This window comes from Drosophila hydei, unplaced genomic scaffold, assembly GCF_003285905.1.
Source record: "Drosophila hydei strain 15085-1641.00,03,60 unplaced genomic scaffold, DhydRS2 tig00000333-arrow-arrow-pilon, whole genome shotgun sequence".
NCBI classification, from domain to species: Eukaryota; Metazoa; Arthropoda; class Insecta; order Diptera; family Drosophilidae; genus Drosophila; species Drosophila hydei.
In genome coordinates this window covers 156,667-175,958 of record NW_022045711.1, presented here as the reverse complement: position 1 = coordinate 175,958, position 19,292 = coordinate 156,667, and the positions used below count along the sequence as shown (strand labels likewise).

Sequence of the window (19,292 nt, the reverse complement as noted above, 5' to 3'; positions counted from 1 at the left end):
ATAAATAAAAGAGAAAAAACATTTAACGAAAACGATTTCGATTTCCTCTTTAAGTGCATTCTAGGAAATCGAACGATTCGTTTCATAAGCCATAATAATAATACGAAAAGAACTTAGCTGCCTGGCAAATATTTACTTAAACAATTGAGTTGACTCTCTAAGGCTTGAGCCAATAAAGCGGCTCAAATAACTGTTTACCACTTGAAATGAAATTTGAAATGTGAACAACTTTGAGTTGAAGCCAACCTGAGCGGTTTTACAGTGCCAACTGCCACCTGCCACCTGCCACCTGCCACCTGCCACTTGCCACTTGCCACTTGGCACACTTGCTTAGTCAGTCAAGCCTGTATAATGTTTTTACCTTTTTGCTTTTGTCTCAATTTGTTGAAAGACCCAAATTGATAAGCAATGAAATTGTGTGAGTGTGCGCGTGTGTGTCTGTGTGTGTTTTACAGTTATGTTTTTGCCACTTGTCATCATCGATTGCCACTTGCAGCCAATTAACGCTGCATATGCATAAGACCAGCTCTTGTTGTTGCTGCTGCTGCTGCTGCTGCTTTGTTGTTTTTGGTAGCATGAAGAGGGTGGGTTAAGGTTAAGGGTTCTGTGTGTCTTTTGCTGGGGTTGGGCTAGCGCCATATTGCGGCCGATTATTAAGCACGGACAGTGGCCAAACGTTTGGCCTTGAGCGCAGCTTAAAATGCGCTAACAAGCGCGCGTGCTTGTCGCTCGTGTTGAAAGCACCCCTCGGAGGTGTCCCCTTCTGCCCCGTCACTGCACTGCCCCGTCTCTGCACTGCCCCCGCCCACCCTGCTCTCCTCTAGCCTCTGTGAATGCAATTTGTTGCTCTTTGCTTGGCTTTTGAACATTGGACATGTGCTGCGAGAGACCTGAGCACTCATATTTCTGCATGCTCTCGCCCTCTCCCTCAACCTTTTCTCTCTCCCCCTCTCTCTCTGAGCTTTCTTTCATTTCCGGCTAAGGGTCACAAGGTTTGAAAATTAAATTAGAAACCAAAAGCAAAAAACATTGTCAACGATCATTGAGCCGAGCCGAGCAGACGCTCTCGTAGCCCCCGCACCTCCCTTGTCCCCTCTGCCCACCTTTGGCCGCCTTCGCTGTAAGCCCAATCGGACCTGGGGTTTTTTTTGTTTGCTGTCACATTTTAAAGAGGCTCGCGCGCCCGTGCACATCGACTCGCTGCTCACGCTCTTGTTGTTGTTGTAATTCGCATTGTTCATTGTCGTTGTTGTTGTTGTAATTGCGGTGCAGGGCGGAGTCACAAACTACAAAGCTGGTGTCGGGAATTATGCACGCGGCGCCCGCTGTGCGCTCGCCAGCAGAGATGCGTCACAAGAAGAAGAGGTAGCCCAAGCAGGCCCAACCAGGCCAAGCCATTCTAGCCAAATAATCACAGCCCAAAAGCAGTTCCAAGCGCAACTCAATTAGAATGCCAATCTCTGTTTAAAATATGCTAAAAAGAAAAAAGTTTAAAATTTCATTTGTTGTTGTCGTTTCTTTTTTTGCATGTGTATGATTTGCTTTTTGTGTGTGCGTCTGTATCTGTATGTCTGTGTGTGTGTGTGCGTGGCCACCCAACCAATCGACCAACCAATCGCACGCCAACGACGACGGCAGACAAAAGCAATTTGTCATGCAGGATAACTTTAAAATGATGTAAATATATCGATTAACTTTTATTTCTCTTAAGCGTAAGCTCAACTATCTGATGCGCTACTGACTAGCTAGAAGTATCTCATCTACTTCTGATATGCTAGATGCATATCGGATCTGCTCTTACATGCAAAGTAGAGCTTTTCGATAATCGATATCGAATATCGTCAATCATTAGATAGTTCTCATGTACTCTAAGTTCAACTCTTCATCCCGATCACGCCTCAGCCTATTATTATTATTATTGGCGCAGAGAATTATGATCAAGGCAATTCTATGTTGCATTTACCATAAGGCTCGAGGGAGAAGCATATTTGCAGCTACGCCTTGGAGGCAATTGTAACTCCTAGTCAGGCACTTCCCATTACATGAGCTCAATTAGCTAGTATTTCTGCTTGATGTTATACTTATTTATATTTATTGAGGCAAGCTAACATTACATAACTGACTCTCAAAGCATAACAGACATTCGATTACTCATTTATCGAGCTATAAAAAACCATATTAATTATTTATACTAAAATATTATTAATATTAATACTGATATTTAAATTATTTCATATATTAAAATCTATTAAAGTATTTGTTGCCTGCCCAGAAAACTATGAGCAACAAATATTATCAATCGATAAATCTATAACAACAAATTGAATACCAACAGAAACGTTCAGATGTTATACAAGATAAGTCCTTCGTATGCCAACCAAGGAATTAAACTAATTTGATTATTGACTAATTCGATAATTATTGGAGTATAATAAATCAGTATAATCGATTAATTAATCCAAATCTATCAAACTAATTCAATAGAAATCGATATATAGTAAATTCGATAGTTATCGGAGTATAATAAATCAGTATTATCGATTAATTAATCCAAATCTATCAAACTAATTCAATAGAAATTGATATATAGTAAATTCGATAGTTATCGGAGTATAATAAATCAGTATTATCAATTAATTAATCCAAATCTATCAAACTAATTCAATAGAAATCGATATATAGAAAATTTGTATTATCAATAAATTATGTTAAATCTATTAACTAACTCGACAGTAATTGATATATATTTATTAACTAGAATCGATAAACGAATAAAAATCTATCAAACTAATTTGATAATAATCGATATATATGAATCTAAATTAAGTGATTTACTATAATCGATCATTTAATCGATAACTATTGGTAAATGCATTTATTTATGTTCAAATATATTTTTAATATATCATCAATTAATTTGATTATAATTATGATTGCATCATTTTGACAACTGATATATATTGATTAATTAATCACAAGCAATCGATAACTTAATCATACATATTTTAAAAAATAATTTTATTGAATATTTTTGGTACTAGTAATATATTGAAGAATAGTCAGAAAATGAATGAAAATTGATATCCATTTACTTCAATAGATGCATATATTACTAATAATCGATAGTTTAATCGATTCTTACGACTCAACATAAAAATATATTTTGCAGATATTACATATTGATATTACATATTGAATGATTATTAAGTATATTCCATATTCCATTTCAATGAATGCAAATAAATTCGCTTCAGTCGAGAACAATCGATAAATCAATAGCGAGTCTTAACTCTCTTCATATAAAATCTTAAGCAAGGTATTTTGCTGCTAATACCAGATGGAAAAACAGTTCAAATACTTTTAAGAACTGAAAGCCGAATCATAATATCAAAAAGAGAAACATTTTTGATGCTCTTCAAATTCTTTTCGTTTGTATCGTGACGACTGTGACGATTTAAATGTTATTTTAGCTTGAACTGAGATCTGTCCTAATTAAGTTGTTTATGTTGTGCAACACTGTTTCGCTTCGAGTACAGTTAAACGGCACAAACAGTTAGCTGTTGCCAATGCTTGGCAATTAACTCCTCGCTATAGCTGTGTATTTAAGCTGATGTTAAGTTGATGTTTGTCGTGGCTAACTGTCAGAGTGTAGCATAATGAGTCGAGCGCAGAGTTGAAGTTGGCAAGTCATGAAAATCACAGCCGGAAATGTCAAACGGCACGAAAGAATGCCATCAAGTGGCGTTGCAAGGGGCCACTTGCCCCAAGCAAGCAACAACTGCTACTCTATGCGGCAGGGGGAGGGGCGTTTGTAAGCCCACAAATCAACTCTGCGTGTATTTGTCGAGGCGATGTCTTTGTTTTGGTTGCGCTTAACGCAAAATTTTTAATTGATTTGCTTGTGTTTTGTGCTCGTCGCTTTTGCCTTCACCGTGGCCATGACCAGCTGGCCGATAGACGAATGCCCCGCCCTTTACGCCCACATGGCCCTCGTGTTGCTTGCTTTATGGAGCACACGCGGACACATGCAAGTGCGCTATGTGTACGTGTATGTGTGTGTGTGTGTGTGTGTGTCTGGGCGGGGGGTTTCTAAAAGACGCCATCAATTTTGTTATTTTTAGCACGAAAATCGTTTTGCCATTGTATTTGCCTGAGACAAGAGCAGAAGTGGAGGGGCAGAGAGGAAGATGGGGTCGGGTAGGTAGGGGACAGAGGTAGACAGCGAGCTGCTGCTGTTTGCTTATGTCAAATGCAAAGCGTCATCGCCAGCTGCAGTTGGAGATTGCTCAGAGGCTGCTTCCCAGCGGTTGTCTAAGAGGCGTGGCAGGGGGCATGTTCATGAGAGAGGGAAGAGGCGTGCGGGTAGATGACTGCCCGTCTGCCCGCCTGCTGATCCATTACAGTAAGCGGGTGGGTGCTGAGAATTTATTTGTTTGTTTGCCTGACATTCGCTCTGAGCAGTGAGCAGTGAGCAGCGAGCAGCGGGGGCTGGGGGGACGCGGGGGTTGTCCCACCAATTCATTTGTCCCATTTGCTGTTGTGGCAACGCTGACAAACAAAAATTTGATCAATATTTCTGTTGCCTCGCACTCACTCTCACTCTCCCTCTCTCTGTCTCTCTCGTTCGCTCTCGTTGAAGTCAAAGTCAGTTTATTTCACGTGCCGTGACTGCTGCCAGCCTGCTTATTAGCTATGAAGGTTGCCGCAAAAACGCAAAGCGAACCAGCAGCAACAACAGCAACAACTACAACAGCCTGGCAAAAAGAATCGCATAATAAAACAAAAAATATGGAAATCAACTAAAATGGAAAAAACTCTTTACTATGACACTGTCAATTTGCTTTGACAGGCATGCGAGCAGGCAAAACAACATACAGGCTGCAGATAGAAGTGCTTTGCATATTTGCTATGATCCAAACACGTTTTCAGGCATACTCCCTCAAACTAACACCCCGCCCTACTCCCTTGCTGAGCTACGTTGCGTATGCGTCACATCAATTCAACAAATTGCGCATGCGACGCGTTGGCCATGCCAAGCATCAAGTATTAGCCACATTTGCCTAGGCTTCTTGTTTTGCTGACGTTCACTCTGTGTGCGGTCAAAATAATAAGCAGCATATCTAAATAAAACATATATAGAATATATATAGGTCTTACACGCAACATCTTGATGAGAGTTAAGTCTTGGAAATGTCTGAGCCACATTCGACTTTTATCTGTACAATTTCTGCTGCACCGACTTTTCAATACTCCTTGACGTTGTCAATCTCGAGAGAAGGTCTGCAGAAGATAAGGTTTTTCCCAATTTGCCATGCCCCCAAAATATATAACCAAGATACATATATACTAGAGCAGCTCAGCAATAGCTTCAGAGTCGAATTTGGCCGTCAGCAAAATGTATGCAAAACACTACAGCAGTTAGTCTCGTGTTGCCACGCCCCCAGTGGGTGCATAGTATTTTCTGATTTTACACACCCCCAGTGGGTGTATTAAGGAAAATCTTATCGCTTTATGCGACGACGATGATTTCTCTAGCTTCACTAGCAATTGCTTTTAGAGGAACGTTGCATCAAGCCTATATACTCTATTCAGTTTGTGAATGGGTATAAGAACACATCTAAGGATTGGTTTGTTTTGCAGCCTTCTAACATGATGTGCCACTGTGTGGTATGCAGTGAAAACTTTGAGCTGCCTTTCACATTTGTATAGCTTCATATGGGTTGAACATGAGGAATCAGAATACGCCCTCTTTTTTAATATTCATATTCCACATTCAATATTCATGTAAAAGCTTTTGCCTAAATGCGCAAATCTACTTCGTTTTAGTATATATAGATGTGGGTAGTTTCGGTAGGCGATACAAAAGGTGCAGACGGGGCCGTGACAGACGCTATAAGAGCTCAGAAGGACGAGTCGAAATAGCCATTGGCATGTGCCTGTCCGTATGAACAGACTAGAGACTTGAAGGGCAGTACGATTATACTAAATTAACGATAGCTTATTCAATTTCCTTACGATCAATAAAAATCGAAATCGGAATCATTGCAATCAGAGCTCAGGCTTTATTCTAGCCCAAGAGCGCTCTTAGGAAGTTTTAATGATTTTACTTGGAATTCTCAACTGACTACAGCTGAGTAGGATTACTGATTGCATCAGTTATAGGCGCTCAGTTTCGAATTGGGCAAGTCTAAAAATTCATCTGCCCAGGTCAACTAACATATGCTGCTGTTAAGCGTCTATCATATATAGCATATATATAGTATAAGACTGAATCGTAGAACAATTTGTGTTTTTCATTTATGTCACAATTAAAGCAATTGCATGGCTGGGCAATATATGCTCGAAGAAGATAAATGGCTGCTTGTAGTGTGTGTGTTTATACATATATGCATATGGAGGTTAAATGTGACTAACAGCAGCAGCAGCAGCAGCCGCAGCAGTGGCAGTGGCAGTGGCAGATATTGTTGTTGACAATGTTGCAGATGTTGTTGATTTGACCTGCAGGAGCAGCAGTTGAATAAACGACTGCTTTATGGCAACAGCAGCAGCTGCTGCACACACGCGAACACAGACACACACACACACACGTATTTATAGTATTAACTGTTACGAAATCAACAAAAAAATAAAAGAAAAAAATTATATATATATATATATATATATGTATATATCTGTGTGTGTCTAGGAGGTGGGCCAAAAGAGCAACGGCTGAGGACGAGGCGAACAACAACTATAAAAAAGGCAGGCAGAATAGCCGCACGATTCGCCAAATCCGAATTGAAATGTTGCCGCCTCGGCTAGCAGCAGCAGCAGCAGCAGCAACAGCAACAACAACAACATGTTAAACTAACGCCAACAACAACAGCAGCAACAATAATACATTAGTTACAGTCACAGCTTTGTCAGAGTTCACGAGTTGCCAGCCGATGAGCAGCCGAGTTGAGTTAAAGTCAAGTATGAGTGTGTGTGTGTTGGTGTGTGTGTGTTGGTGTGTGTGTTGGTGTGCTATTGCTGCTACTTTTGCTGCAGCGCGGCATTTAGTTAAGTTAGCCATGAAGTGAACTCAACTGAACCGAAACACTCCCGAAATTGAGCCCGAACACGACCACAACTACAACTATGAGTGTGTATGTGTATGTGTATGTGTGTGTGTGTGCCTCAAGTGGTTTTCTGCGCTGCTTTTGGCTTAGATTTCTGGCCAATTGTTTGGCATTTTTTGAAGAAGTCACAACGCGCTGGCAGACAGCGCGAGTCTGGCCCCCAGTTCCTGTTAGCCAGCTCGTCGGCCCAGTTAACAACACACTCACACACACACAGAGAGACAAACACATTTACACGCAGCTAACAGCGCGAATGACTTCGTGCGTGTGCGTGTGCAAGAGTTTCGCCAGTGACTTGCTCTCTCTCTCGCTCGCTCGCACACTCGCTCTTTTTCGCTCTTTCTCTCTCTCTCTCTCTCTGTCGCTCTCGCAGTTAGCTCGCTGCTGCTGCGGCTGTTGGCGCTGCGGCATTGTCAACAACGCGCCGCAGAGTTCATACAATTGTGGCACGCGGCCCGTTAAGCACGTGGCTCTGACTGATAACAGCAGCGGCCCAGTCAGAGGCTAGCGACGACTCTCTCTCTCACTGTGTGAGTGAGTGTGCGAGTGTGTGTGCGTGTGTGTGTGTGTATGCGTGTGGCATTCATTGCAGACCAGTGTGCCGCGCGCTATTCAAACTTCAATTTTTTGTTTGTTTTTTTTTTACATTTTTTTGTACTCTCAAAGTGACGAAAAGCCTTATCAATGCACTAATCAACACTGTGATAATCGAGTGGCCTCTCAACCGAAAACCATTCTGTTTTCTTTTATTTGCTTTCATGTGCAACAGTGCAAAATGCAGTGAAAAGTATATGAAAACTCATGTGTCTAACTGTGCTAAGAAAAAAAAAAAAACAAAAGAAAAATCTAAACTTACGTCTGCTTGAAGCATAAATAAATCAAATGTTATAAAACACTAAACAAAATACATGAAAACGTTTATTAAATAATTAAAATATAAAAACAATTGAAATAAAATAAAAAATAAAAATAATATATATATAAAAATATTTAACTAAATTTTTAGTAATTTAAATTTAATAAAAATTTAATAAAACTCTCCTCAACATAAAAAGTATTAATAAATTTAATAAAAACATAATATAAATAATTGCAAAAAAACTATATATATGCATATATATAAATATTTAAACTATATAAATAAATAAAAAAGTGCAACAATTAATTTTTAATGCAAAGGCAAACCGATTTTTTTATATATTTAAAAAAAAGCATAACAAAAATTAAGTGGAATTGAAAAAAAGAAATTGTTAAATAAATAATATAAAAAATAAATACAATTAAAAATCTTTTTTTTTCAAGTTTATTACGCAAATAAAATACCAATAAAACTCAATTTAACTAAATACAAAAAAAAAAAACAAGAAAAACAAAAATCAAATGCAAATTTAATAAAAATATTTTAAATAATTATAAAAACATAATTTAAAATAAATTAAACCAATATTAAATACACAAAAAACTATAAAGAATTTACTATATACTTTAAAATTTTAATAAAATATTAAAGCAATTTATAAAAAAAAATAAACAATTTTTGGAAGCACTTAAATAAATTTAAAAGAAAAAAAAACAAAATCAAAATTAAAATTAAAAAAAAAACGTTCAAAATTTAAAATCAATTGGTTTCAACAAAACACGCAACAATGAGTGCAAGCAACGGCAACAGCAACAGCAACTGCAATGGCAACAGCAATGGCAATGGCCATGAGCGAGAGCAGCAGCCACAGCCACAGCCACAGCCACGAGCAACGGCAACTACCAGCAGCAACAGTCGTCAATTTGTGGATATTGCAACATCGACAACAGCAGCAACATCTGCAATGCCAGCAGCACAGCCGCGACCTGCCACAGCGCCAGAGCGTGGCAGATGCAGCAACAACAACAACAACAACAATAACAATTACAACGTCAGCTTGCCATCAAGCAGCAACAACAACACCAATAGCCAGCCCCATCAGCCCAGCAACAACAATCACAACAACAGCGAGAGCAGCAACAGCAGCAGCTTGATGGTTAGTGGCATCAGCAACAACAACACAGCAGCAACTATATCCCACACCAGCAACAACAACAGTAACAGCAATAGCAACAGCAACAGCAACAACAATCACATCTATGTGAATCCACATAGCTATGACAGCAACAGCACCACCGGCAGCGGCAACATAAGTGGCTCGACAGCCATCATGTTGCCGCTGCCGCTCACGCTGCAACTGTTGCCCGATCAGAGCAATCAGAGCAGCAGCAGCAATGGCCTGAGCCTGGGCGCCATTAGTCGGCCAGCGACAACGACGACGCTTAGCACACTGAATACATATCTGTTTCCGTGTGGTGCCGACTCAGCGGGCACCATCGGCGGAGGCACCTTCAATGGCAGCGCCAGTTGCGATCTGGACAGCAATTTTAGCCACATGGTTGCTGGCGGCAGCGAGGCGGGCAGCTCCACTGGGCACAGTCCCTGTCCAATGGCATTTAATGGTGCTGGTGCAGCAGCAACAGGAGCTGGCGGTGCAGCCGGTGGTGCATTGGGACTTGCTGTCAACTTCGGTGGCTTCATCAATAAGCGGCGCATACGCAAACTCTTTGGCGTCGGTGGCTCAGCAAGTGGCGATGGCTTCGGGCCCTACGGCGTTGCGTTGCGGCGTCGCAGCTCACAAATGGTGCAGTTCCACAAGAAGAAGCAGCAACTGGAGCAGCTCGAACAGCAGCAGCGCATTGCCACAGTTGCCTCAGCGAATGCGGCGTTTCTGGAGCGACGCGAACAGCAACAGTTGCAGCTGCAACAGCAACAACAGCAGCAGCTGCAGCCATCGATTTTGTTGCTGCAGCCACAGCCCGAGAAGAAGAAGAAGAAGCCGCCAGGTCCGCCCGCCCAGGTGCGCCAACAAGCATCGCGCACCATGGACGATCCGCTAATGAATCGGCCGCGCAAGAGCACGCCGGCAGCTGCCAAGAAGAAGGACAAGGACAAAGACAAGGACTTCTACAAAGATTATGGCTATGAGAAGTACCCAAAACAAAAGCACAAATTATTCAAAAAAATTAAGATAATCAAAGAACACCTGCTACAAAAAAAGAAGAAGAAACCACCTGCTAAACTAGCTAAAATATATATTAAAAGTTGCTTTAAGTTATCTGTCTTAAGTTTCTCTCTTTAGTTGCTCTCTTTCTCTCTCTCTCTCTCTCTGTTGGCTTTGTTAGTTGGCAACAATTTAAATAAAAGATTATCTAAAGCATATCAAAGTTTGCAGTTTTCTTTGGCTTCAATTGTTTTTATTTGTTGTTTTGTAAACATCCACTGCGGCTTTAGCTTTGGCATCTGCTCAGCTCAACACACATAATTAGCTCTATATATATATAAATATATAATATATATAGAGTAACATCTCATCATAATCACCAAAAACTATTTGTAGGCTTCGCACAGCTTCTATATACATTAAAACTGTATCGCTCTAGAAATAAATAAATATATATAGATATATATAAATAGCTATATGCTTGCTTTGCCATAATGGCTTATCAACTAAGCTGATCTTGCACTATCTTTAAAATATGATATTAAATCCGACATCAAGTTGATATCGGGCAACTCCTCTCTTTGAAGTGAATCCCAAAATGGAATTATTTCTGATTCACAGTAAAACCTTATATAGCCAGTCTTATATGCCTAATATGACCATCTCAGTATAGAGTATAGAGTATAGAGTATAGAGTATAGAGTATAGAGTATAGAGTATAGAGTATAGAGTATAGAGTATAGAGTATAGAGTATAGAGTATAGAGTATAGAGTATAGAGTATAGAGTATAGAGTATAGAGTATAGAGTATAGAGTATAGAGTATAGAGTATAGAGTATAGAGTATAGAGTATAGAGTATAGAGTATAGAGTATAGAGTATAGAGTATAGAGTATAGAGTATAGAGTATAGAGTATAGAGTATAGAGTATAGAGTATAGAGTATAGAGTATAGAGTAACCGAGGAACTTAACTCATATCTTAATATGATAGTCTTTATGCAAACTCAAGCAACTTTTGCAGCGGTTAAATATAATCGCAGCTTCTATAAATTTTGCCATAACAACTGAATGCTGCCAAAGACGATTGTTGACGTGGCGTATTTTTGGAGGTGCTCTGTTATATTGCTTATGTGACGTCACAAGCTCCATAGCTTGGGAACTATAAACTAATAAAAGTGATAGCAAATTTGATTTATAGACTAGATATATATACATATATATATATGTAGATCTACAAAATAACCTCTGCTCACCCTTATCTTAAAAGAAATCGACTCGTAAATAGGCATCCGCTTGGAAAGCTCAATTTCAGTAAAAACTAAAACTGAAGAGAATGGATGTAGTCTGGAAGGCGCATAATTGCTTAGCTCTAGCTACACTGATTGCTTTCGAGAGAGCATTCTTGCAGCTGCACAACATGCCGTATGCGTAATGTCGGCAACTGCAGGCGCAACGGGTTCAACAACGCCAAGACGAATCGAGTCATTGCCCTGCCGCATGGAGACAACGACTTCAAAATGGCAAAGCAACTTCCGCCTATTGCCAGCCAGCCGGCCAAGTGCTCTTCTTCATTCTCTGTTTCGTATTTTTTAAACAGATTTTTACAGACGGCGCCGTCGTTGTCGCCATTGTCGCAGCCAAAAGTCGCAAAAAGTCACAAAAAGTCGCAAATATCCGATTCGTTTGCCAGAGTTAGCAGCACAAATAAAACGAATGTGCGTAGTCATCTGTGCGACTAACTGGAGCCGGCATAACTCAACACACACACACCCATACACACATGCACACGTACACACTCACACACGCACATCAGTAACAATTGCCTAATGGCAAATGCTTCATTACGCATACGCCGTGTTGCATAAGGCGAATTATTGTAATTAATATGCATAAGCATGTGTGTAGGTGTGTGTGTGTATAGATGTGTGTAGGTGCGTGTGTAAGTGCACGTGCTTGAGTGTTTCTGCATATGAGTTCAAGGTCAAAATCAAGGACTCTTTTATTGCAATAAAAAATGTCGCGAAACCGTTTTAATTCATAAATTTCGGTTGATTCGCAACTGAATTTAATTTGTGAATAACTCACTTACTACTCCCTCAATTAGCCCAGTTCAACTATGCAAATATTTGAGCTTGAGGAGGTCTAAAATGTTTGTAGACTTAAGATTGAACAAGTTATAGTTTTTTTTGTCAGATTTAAGATCTTCTCATTTAATTTAGCGACAAGTTGAAGTGTTCTAGTTGGCTGTACCTGCTTAGCAGATACCCTCCACTCTGTGCTGAGTTGTCATGCAACACACCCACACCAACACACACACCCACACCAACACATACACCCACACATGGAAGCAAAAACCTTATGCTGCGGCTGCGCTTTGTCTGCTCTATGCCAAATTTATTACTATTATGTTCTCGATAAACGTATATATGTATAACTTATCCAAGATTATCTTCATATATTAATAGAATTTAGCGCAAATCTGAATGTGTTTGTTTGTCTCAAATATTTATAGCATAACATTAAACCTCTTAGTAAATTGGGTTTTTAGCTGTCATGTCTTTCAAATGAAGTTCTAAAAACCAAATTGGAAATTGGAATGAGCAATCGAAAGTCTTTAGCTTTTAGTTTATAAGACAGGCAGAAGGGTATGGCTAGGTTGATTCAGCCCGTTCACTTATCTGTATTATACGTTCTGACATATATATATATATATATATATATATATATATAAATAGCTTTGTATTACCATTTCCAATGACTTCCAGAAGCAGAATGTCTCCATTCTATTAGCTAAATATGCAGCGTGAGTCTGAGACCAATTGAAAGTGAGAAATTTCCTTTTAAGATCTGTGGAAAAAGCGTCTAAGTCTGCATCCACTAATGAATTGCCTTCGAAATATTGACAACCATTTTTGATTTGGCCTAAAATCAGGGCTGTAGTTAACGCATGTTAACACTAAGTAGTTTTGTAAATGTTTTTCGGTTTAGTTCCGACAAGCTGATGTGCTTCTTTGAGATGCTGTCCATACTCTGATATTTAATAATATTTAATAAAATAATATTTAATAACTTGGTTCTTAAACATATGCCAGACAGTAGAGCAGCTTTAATATAAAAATCGAAACTTATATCAAAGCTGCGTTTGCTGTCTATATCTCTGCCAACTAAAAGCCAACATCAAGCAAATTAGCTAACATAAAACTATTTTTATAACAGCCCAAATATATATATACATTTATGTATATATATATATATACTTTCTTGGGAACTCCTTAAGAAATTTGCCTGAACAAAATGTTGCACAGGCAAAGACAATTTGTACAATATAAATAAAAATAAAAAATAATAATAAATATATATATATATATATATATATATATATATATATATATATATATATATTACTCGTAAAACAATGTAGTTTTGTAATTTATTAAAAAATTTCAAGTATTTCAGATATTTAATTATTTTTACTTTTATTTATATTGTACAAATTATATATATATATATATATATATATATATATATATATATATATATATATATATATATATATATATATATATATATATTTATATAGATTATAGATTGAGATTAAGCATATTAAATTCCATAACTATTCACATTATGTGATTTCACTACGTTTTGTATTAAAATAGTTACAGTGAAAAGTATTTCTTAGGTATTTCTTTGTTTTCACTTAACTTTTACTCAAAGCTTAAATTTCTTAAACTTTAACTGCAATGCCTATGCCTAATTCTTTAAACTAATGTATGGATAAGCCTATTTAATAACATTTTTTATACAGCAAAGTCATAAATGTTCTTAAAGTTCTCCTTAGAAAATGTTTAATCGTAAAGAAAAACAAGAATAAAGCTCTAGACGAGGTGCCCGACTAGAAGATACCCTGATCCCCTGTTTTAATAATTTCAATAGTTTGTATCGAGTATTCAAAACAAAACAAATAAAAATACATGCCGACACCAAGTTTCGAACCCACATTGTCTATGCAACGCGCATCAATTCTATTAACAATGCCACTCCATAATTAAAAAATAAAAAAACAATAAAAATGTCTCTTCGCCGCCGGATTCGAACCCAGAAATTATCGCTTAAGAGCATCGCCTCTACCAACACCGCCACTGCGCTGCTTGTACAAGAGGTTGCAAATTTGAACTTAAGTAGTTGATAATTCAACACAATTCAATCGCCATTTCGATCCTGCGAAGAGAAAAGAATACACGCATTTGAATGCTTCTGCGTATTGGCCAAACGTTTTGTTTAATAACTTCTGTTTTACTTAATGGTAATAGTGAAAATGTCAGCATATGATCTACATATTCTATTGGCTTGGTAAAGATGCAAACGCCTTCATATAATGGCCCTATTTCCAACCGAACTTCAATTTAAAGAATTTGAGTAGTCATCGAATATGTGAACCAAATTTGATATGCGCGGACCTACAAAAAAATGTTCAAGTCTCTAGCTCTTATAGATTCTGAGATCGCCACGTTTTATGGGGTCTGCCACGCCTCCTTCTGAATGTTACATTCACTTGCACAAAACGAATATACCTTGATTTCCCAATTTCAATGGCCCAGTTTTCTTTTGATTTCTTCAGTTACTTTTTCAGAATTTCATATATGTCCTCTTTAAGATACGTGCGATGCTCAAATATTATTCTTAAGTTTTTTTACAATATCAAATCAAATTTCAATTAATATTTTACTCACTTGGAACTTTTTTGTAGTTAATTTACAATATTTTGAGACTGACATACAAAAAAGTAACTTCATTTAGCAAACAAATAAAAAGAATATGGAAATAAATAAAAGGAAATTTGTATTGAGTAAATTCTGTTGGCAACTGTTATAAATCACTTCCAACTTAACATTCCACATCTTCAGTATAAATCAAGTTATGTGTGAGAAAAATAGCTTCAGTTCAGGAATTTTCGCTTAGCCCTGGACTAGAGGGTTTCACTGGGAAGCTCTGTCTTAGCTCTATTTTCGAGTCGAGTCCTATGACTTAGCAATTTTCATAGAAATTACAATCAATTTAGAGTTTCGATTTTCGATTCCTGCAGCCCTCTAGCCTAAGCATAGGTTGTTTATTTCCCTTAACAATATTTTTTCTTGAATTCGATTTTCGCATTAAGTGGAATAATTTGCCTCAGTCTTGCCTCTGCCGCGTTCCTGAATGCCATATACATATTTGTGTTTTTCTTTTCTTCTCTTCTTTTTTTAATACTATGTTTCGTATTTATGTAATGTGTCACACAACAACAACAAGCAGCAACAACAAGCGAAAACAATAAAAAAATATTGCGAGAAAATTGCTTTAATGTGCCTTGCGTGTGTGTTGTGTGTGTATGTGTGTGTGTGTGTTTGTGTTGTGTGTCGCGTGTGTTGTTTGCCCTTTGCTTTGTTGTTATTTTTGTAAAAGTTGTTGTTGCTTTGTGTTTTTTTTTGCGCGTTTCTTAGCTGCTTCCGCTGCCGCCATTTCATTTGGCCAACCAAAATTTATGTCAATGCCACAGCAACAACAATAGCCGGCATACAACAATAACTAAAATAATATCACGTGTGCTGCAGGTATGTACGTGTGTGCACTGCCTGTGTGTGTGTGTGCAGACATGCAAAAGCAAGCCAGAACTCAGACTCTGTTGTTTCGCGCCTGGCAAACATTACTCCGCAGTTTCTGTTAATTGGCAACGCCAACACAGTCAGCCACGCCCATCCGCCCACGCACACATACACACTCAAGTAGAGGGAAGTTATATAGTAGTTAGGTGCCAGTAGGCGCTTCGCTGCTGACCCCCGTCAACTTTAGACGACAGAAAAAAGAAGAGGAAGAAAACATGGGACGCGACTTTTAGCCGCCATTTGAATTGCCCGGCAACTCGTGCGCCCACAGCGACCTCGCCCAGTATTGTTGTACTATTGTGGGCGTGGGGTGAGGGTCTGGTTGCTATGGGGCGGGGTCATTGGGGGTTGGCAGGCGGCAGACGGCAACATGGAACAAGTGCCCTTGATTTGTGTGCACGGCATGTGGCGGCGCGTTGACTATTTGCATTGCATGTCAGCGGCGCAGCGTGTGTGCTAGTGTGTGTGTGTGCATGTGTGTGTGAGTGTGTGTGTCTGTATGTGTGAGATTGTAAGTATGTCCAATAATTTCGTAACATGGCCTTTGTGGCGATCTTTGTGGCGCGATAAGCAAAACTAAAAAAAAACTTCAATCCAAATCGCTTAAATGAAGTGTTCAAATGATCGACTATAGTATGCCCTGTAATAGATGTCCGAAGTCCGAAATGCAAGCTTTATAAATTTATATATATATACATATATGTATACATATATATATATATATATATATATAAATACATATGTATATATTCTTTGTATAACCAAGGTAAATCTTATATACCGCATTGTCATATGCCCAATAGCCTTTAGCATAGCTCATTTAATTACAGGGTATACAGAGCGAAATAATAAATTTCAATGCCCCAGTCGCAACTTTATTTTGCACTTTGGAGCTGTAGCTAATTACAAGCGGCGACTGGAGGGCGTGGCATTAGACGCTATACTGCTTCGCCCGAGTCCTTTGACGAGGTCACTAGGCAAATGGGTTTTTCTTCTTCATCTTCTTCGTTTTCCATGTGGGCGTGGGTTGACTTGACTTGGCTTGGCTTGGCTAGGCCAGCAAGTGCATGTGGCACACAGTTGGCAGCTGCATTTGCATTTTTCAACGCCTCGGCGCTTCATCAATAAAACACTGTCCAACACAAATGCAGTCGAAAGTTTTCTGTTTTTCGAAATTAAAATGTGCTTTTGTGAATACTCGTTCGAAATAGGGTATATTCGTTTTGTACCATTTGCAGGCCTTCTATCCGTACGAAACTATCAATGTGGAATATATACTCTCTATATACTTAAATATCTATTAGAGATGTGATAATACAGATTACAGTGTACTGTACTGTGTACTGTACTACTGTACTACTGTACAACTGTACTACTGTACTACTGTACTACTGTACAACTGTACTACTGTACTACGGTACTACTGTACAACTGTACTACTGTACTACTGTACAAACTACTGTACTACTGTACTACTGTACTACTGTACTACTGTACAACTGTACTACTGTACTACTGTACTACTGTACTACTGTACAACTGTACTACTGTACTACTGTACTACTGTACTACTGTACAACTGTACTACTGTACTACTTACTACTGCTACTAACTGTACTACTGTACTACTGTTACTACAAACTGTACTACTGTACTACTGTACTACTGTACTACTGTACAACTGTACTACTGTACTACTGTACTACTGTACAACTGTACTACTGTACTACTGTACTACTGTACTACTGTACTACTGTACTACTGTACTACTGTACTACGTACTACTGTACTACTGTACTACTGTACTACTGTACTACTTGTAACTACTGTACTACTGTACTACTGTACTACTGTACTACTGTACTACTGTACTACTGTACTACTGTACTACTGTCTACTGTACTACTGTACTACTGTACTACTGTACTACTGTACTACTGTACTACTGTACTACTGTACTACTGTACTACTGTACTACTGTACTACTGTACTACTGTACTACTGTACTACTGTACTACTGTACTACTGTACTACTGTACTACTGTACTACTGTACTACTGTACTACTGTACTACTGTACTACTGTACTACTGTACTACCTGTACTACTGTACTACTGTACTACTGTACTACTGTACTACTGTACTACTGTACTACTGTACTACTGTACTACTGTACTACTGTACTACTGTACTACTGTACTACTGTACTACTGTACTACTGTACTACTGTACTACTGTACTACTGTACTACTGTACTACTGTACTACTGTACTACTGTACTACTGTACTACTGTACTACTGTACTACTGTACTACTGTACTACTGTACTACTGTACTACTGTACTACTGTACTACTGTACTACTGTACTACTGTACTACTGTACTACTGTACTACTGTACTACTGTACTACTGTACTACTGTACTACTGTACTACTGTACTACTGTACTACTGTACTACTGTACTACTGTACTACTGTACTACTGTACTACTGTACTACTGTACTACTGTACTACTGTACTACGTAATACTGTACTACTGTACTACTGTACTACTGTACTACTGTACTACTGTACTACTGTACAACGTATACTGTACTACTGTACTACTGTACTACTGTACTACTGTACTACTGTACTACTGTACTACTGTACTACTGTACTACTGTACTACTGTACTACTGTACTACTGTACTACTGTACTACTACTGTACTACTGTACTACTGTACTACTGTACTACTGTACTACTGTACTACTGTACTACTGTACTACTGTACTACTGTACTACTGTACTACTGTACTACTGTACTACTGTACTACTGTACTACTGTACTACGTACTACTGTACTACTGTACTACTGTACTACTGTACTACTGTACTACTGTACTACTGTACTACTGTACTACTGTAACGTCTGTACTACTGTAACTACTGTACTACTGTACTACTGTACTACTGTACTACTGTACTACTGTACTAACTGTACTACTGTACTACTGTACTACTGTACTACTGTACTACTGTACTACTGTACTACTACTGTACTACTGTACTACTGTACTATGTACTACTTGTACTACGTACTACTGTACTACTGTACTACTGTACTACTGTACTACTGTACTACTGTACTACTGTACTACTGTACTACTGTACTACTGTACTACTGTACTACTGTACTACTGTACTACTGTAACTGTACTACTGTACTACTGTACTACTGTACTACTGTACTACTGTACTACTGTACTACTGTACTACTGTACTACTGTACTACTGTACTACTGTACTACTGTACTACTGTACTACTGTACTACTGTACTACTGTACTACTGTACTACTGTACTACTACTGTACTACTGTACTACTGTACTACTGTACTACTGTACTACTGTACTACTGTACTACTGTACTACTGTACTACTGTACTACTGTACTACTGTACTACTGTAGTACTGTACTACTGTACTACTGTACTACTGTACTACTGTACTACTGTACTACTGTACTACTGTACTACTGTA

At 38.5% G+C, this 19,292-nt stretch overlaps 2 protein-coding genes across 5 annotated transcripts in view; both read left to right on the top strand.

The window, feature by feature from the left end:
* LOC111602868 (potassium voltage-gated channel protein Shaker) overlaps nt 1-19,292 on the top strand; it is a 152,139-nt gene that overhangs the window by 39,604 nt on the left and 93,243 nt on the right. The window contains exon 1 of one of the 4 annotated variants that reach the window (XM_030224019.1): nt 9,605-10,110. The exons of the other annotated variants lie outside the window; for them this stretch is intronic. Within the exon in view, the coding sequence (XP_030079879.1) occupies nt 9,761-10,110 (350 nt within the window). The 5' untranslated portion in view covers nt 9,605-9,760. Of the gene's footprint in view, nt 1-9,604; nt 10,111-19,292 lie in introns of those variants that run through there. 4 annotated transcript variants of the gene reach the window in all.
* Nucleotides 9,218-9,646, top strand: LOC115483077 (the record flags this gene model as incomplete). The annotated part of the gene is made up of 1 exon (XM_030224022.1): nt 9,218-9,646. A coding segment is annotated over exon 1 (357 nt), but the record flags the coding sequence as incomplete, so codon positions are not given.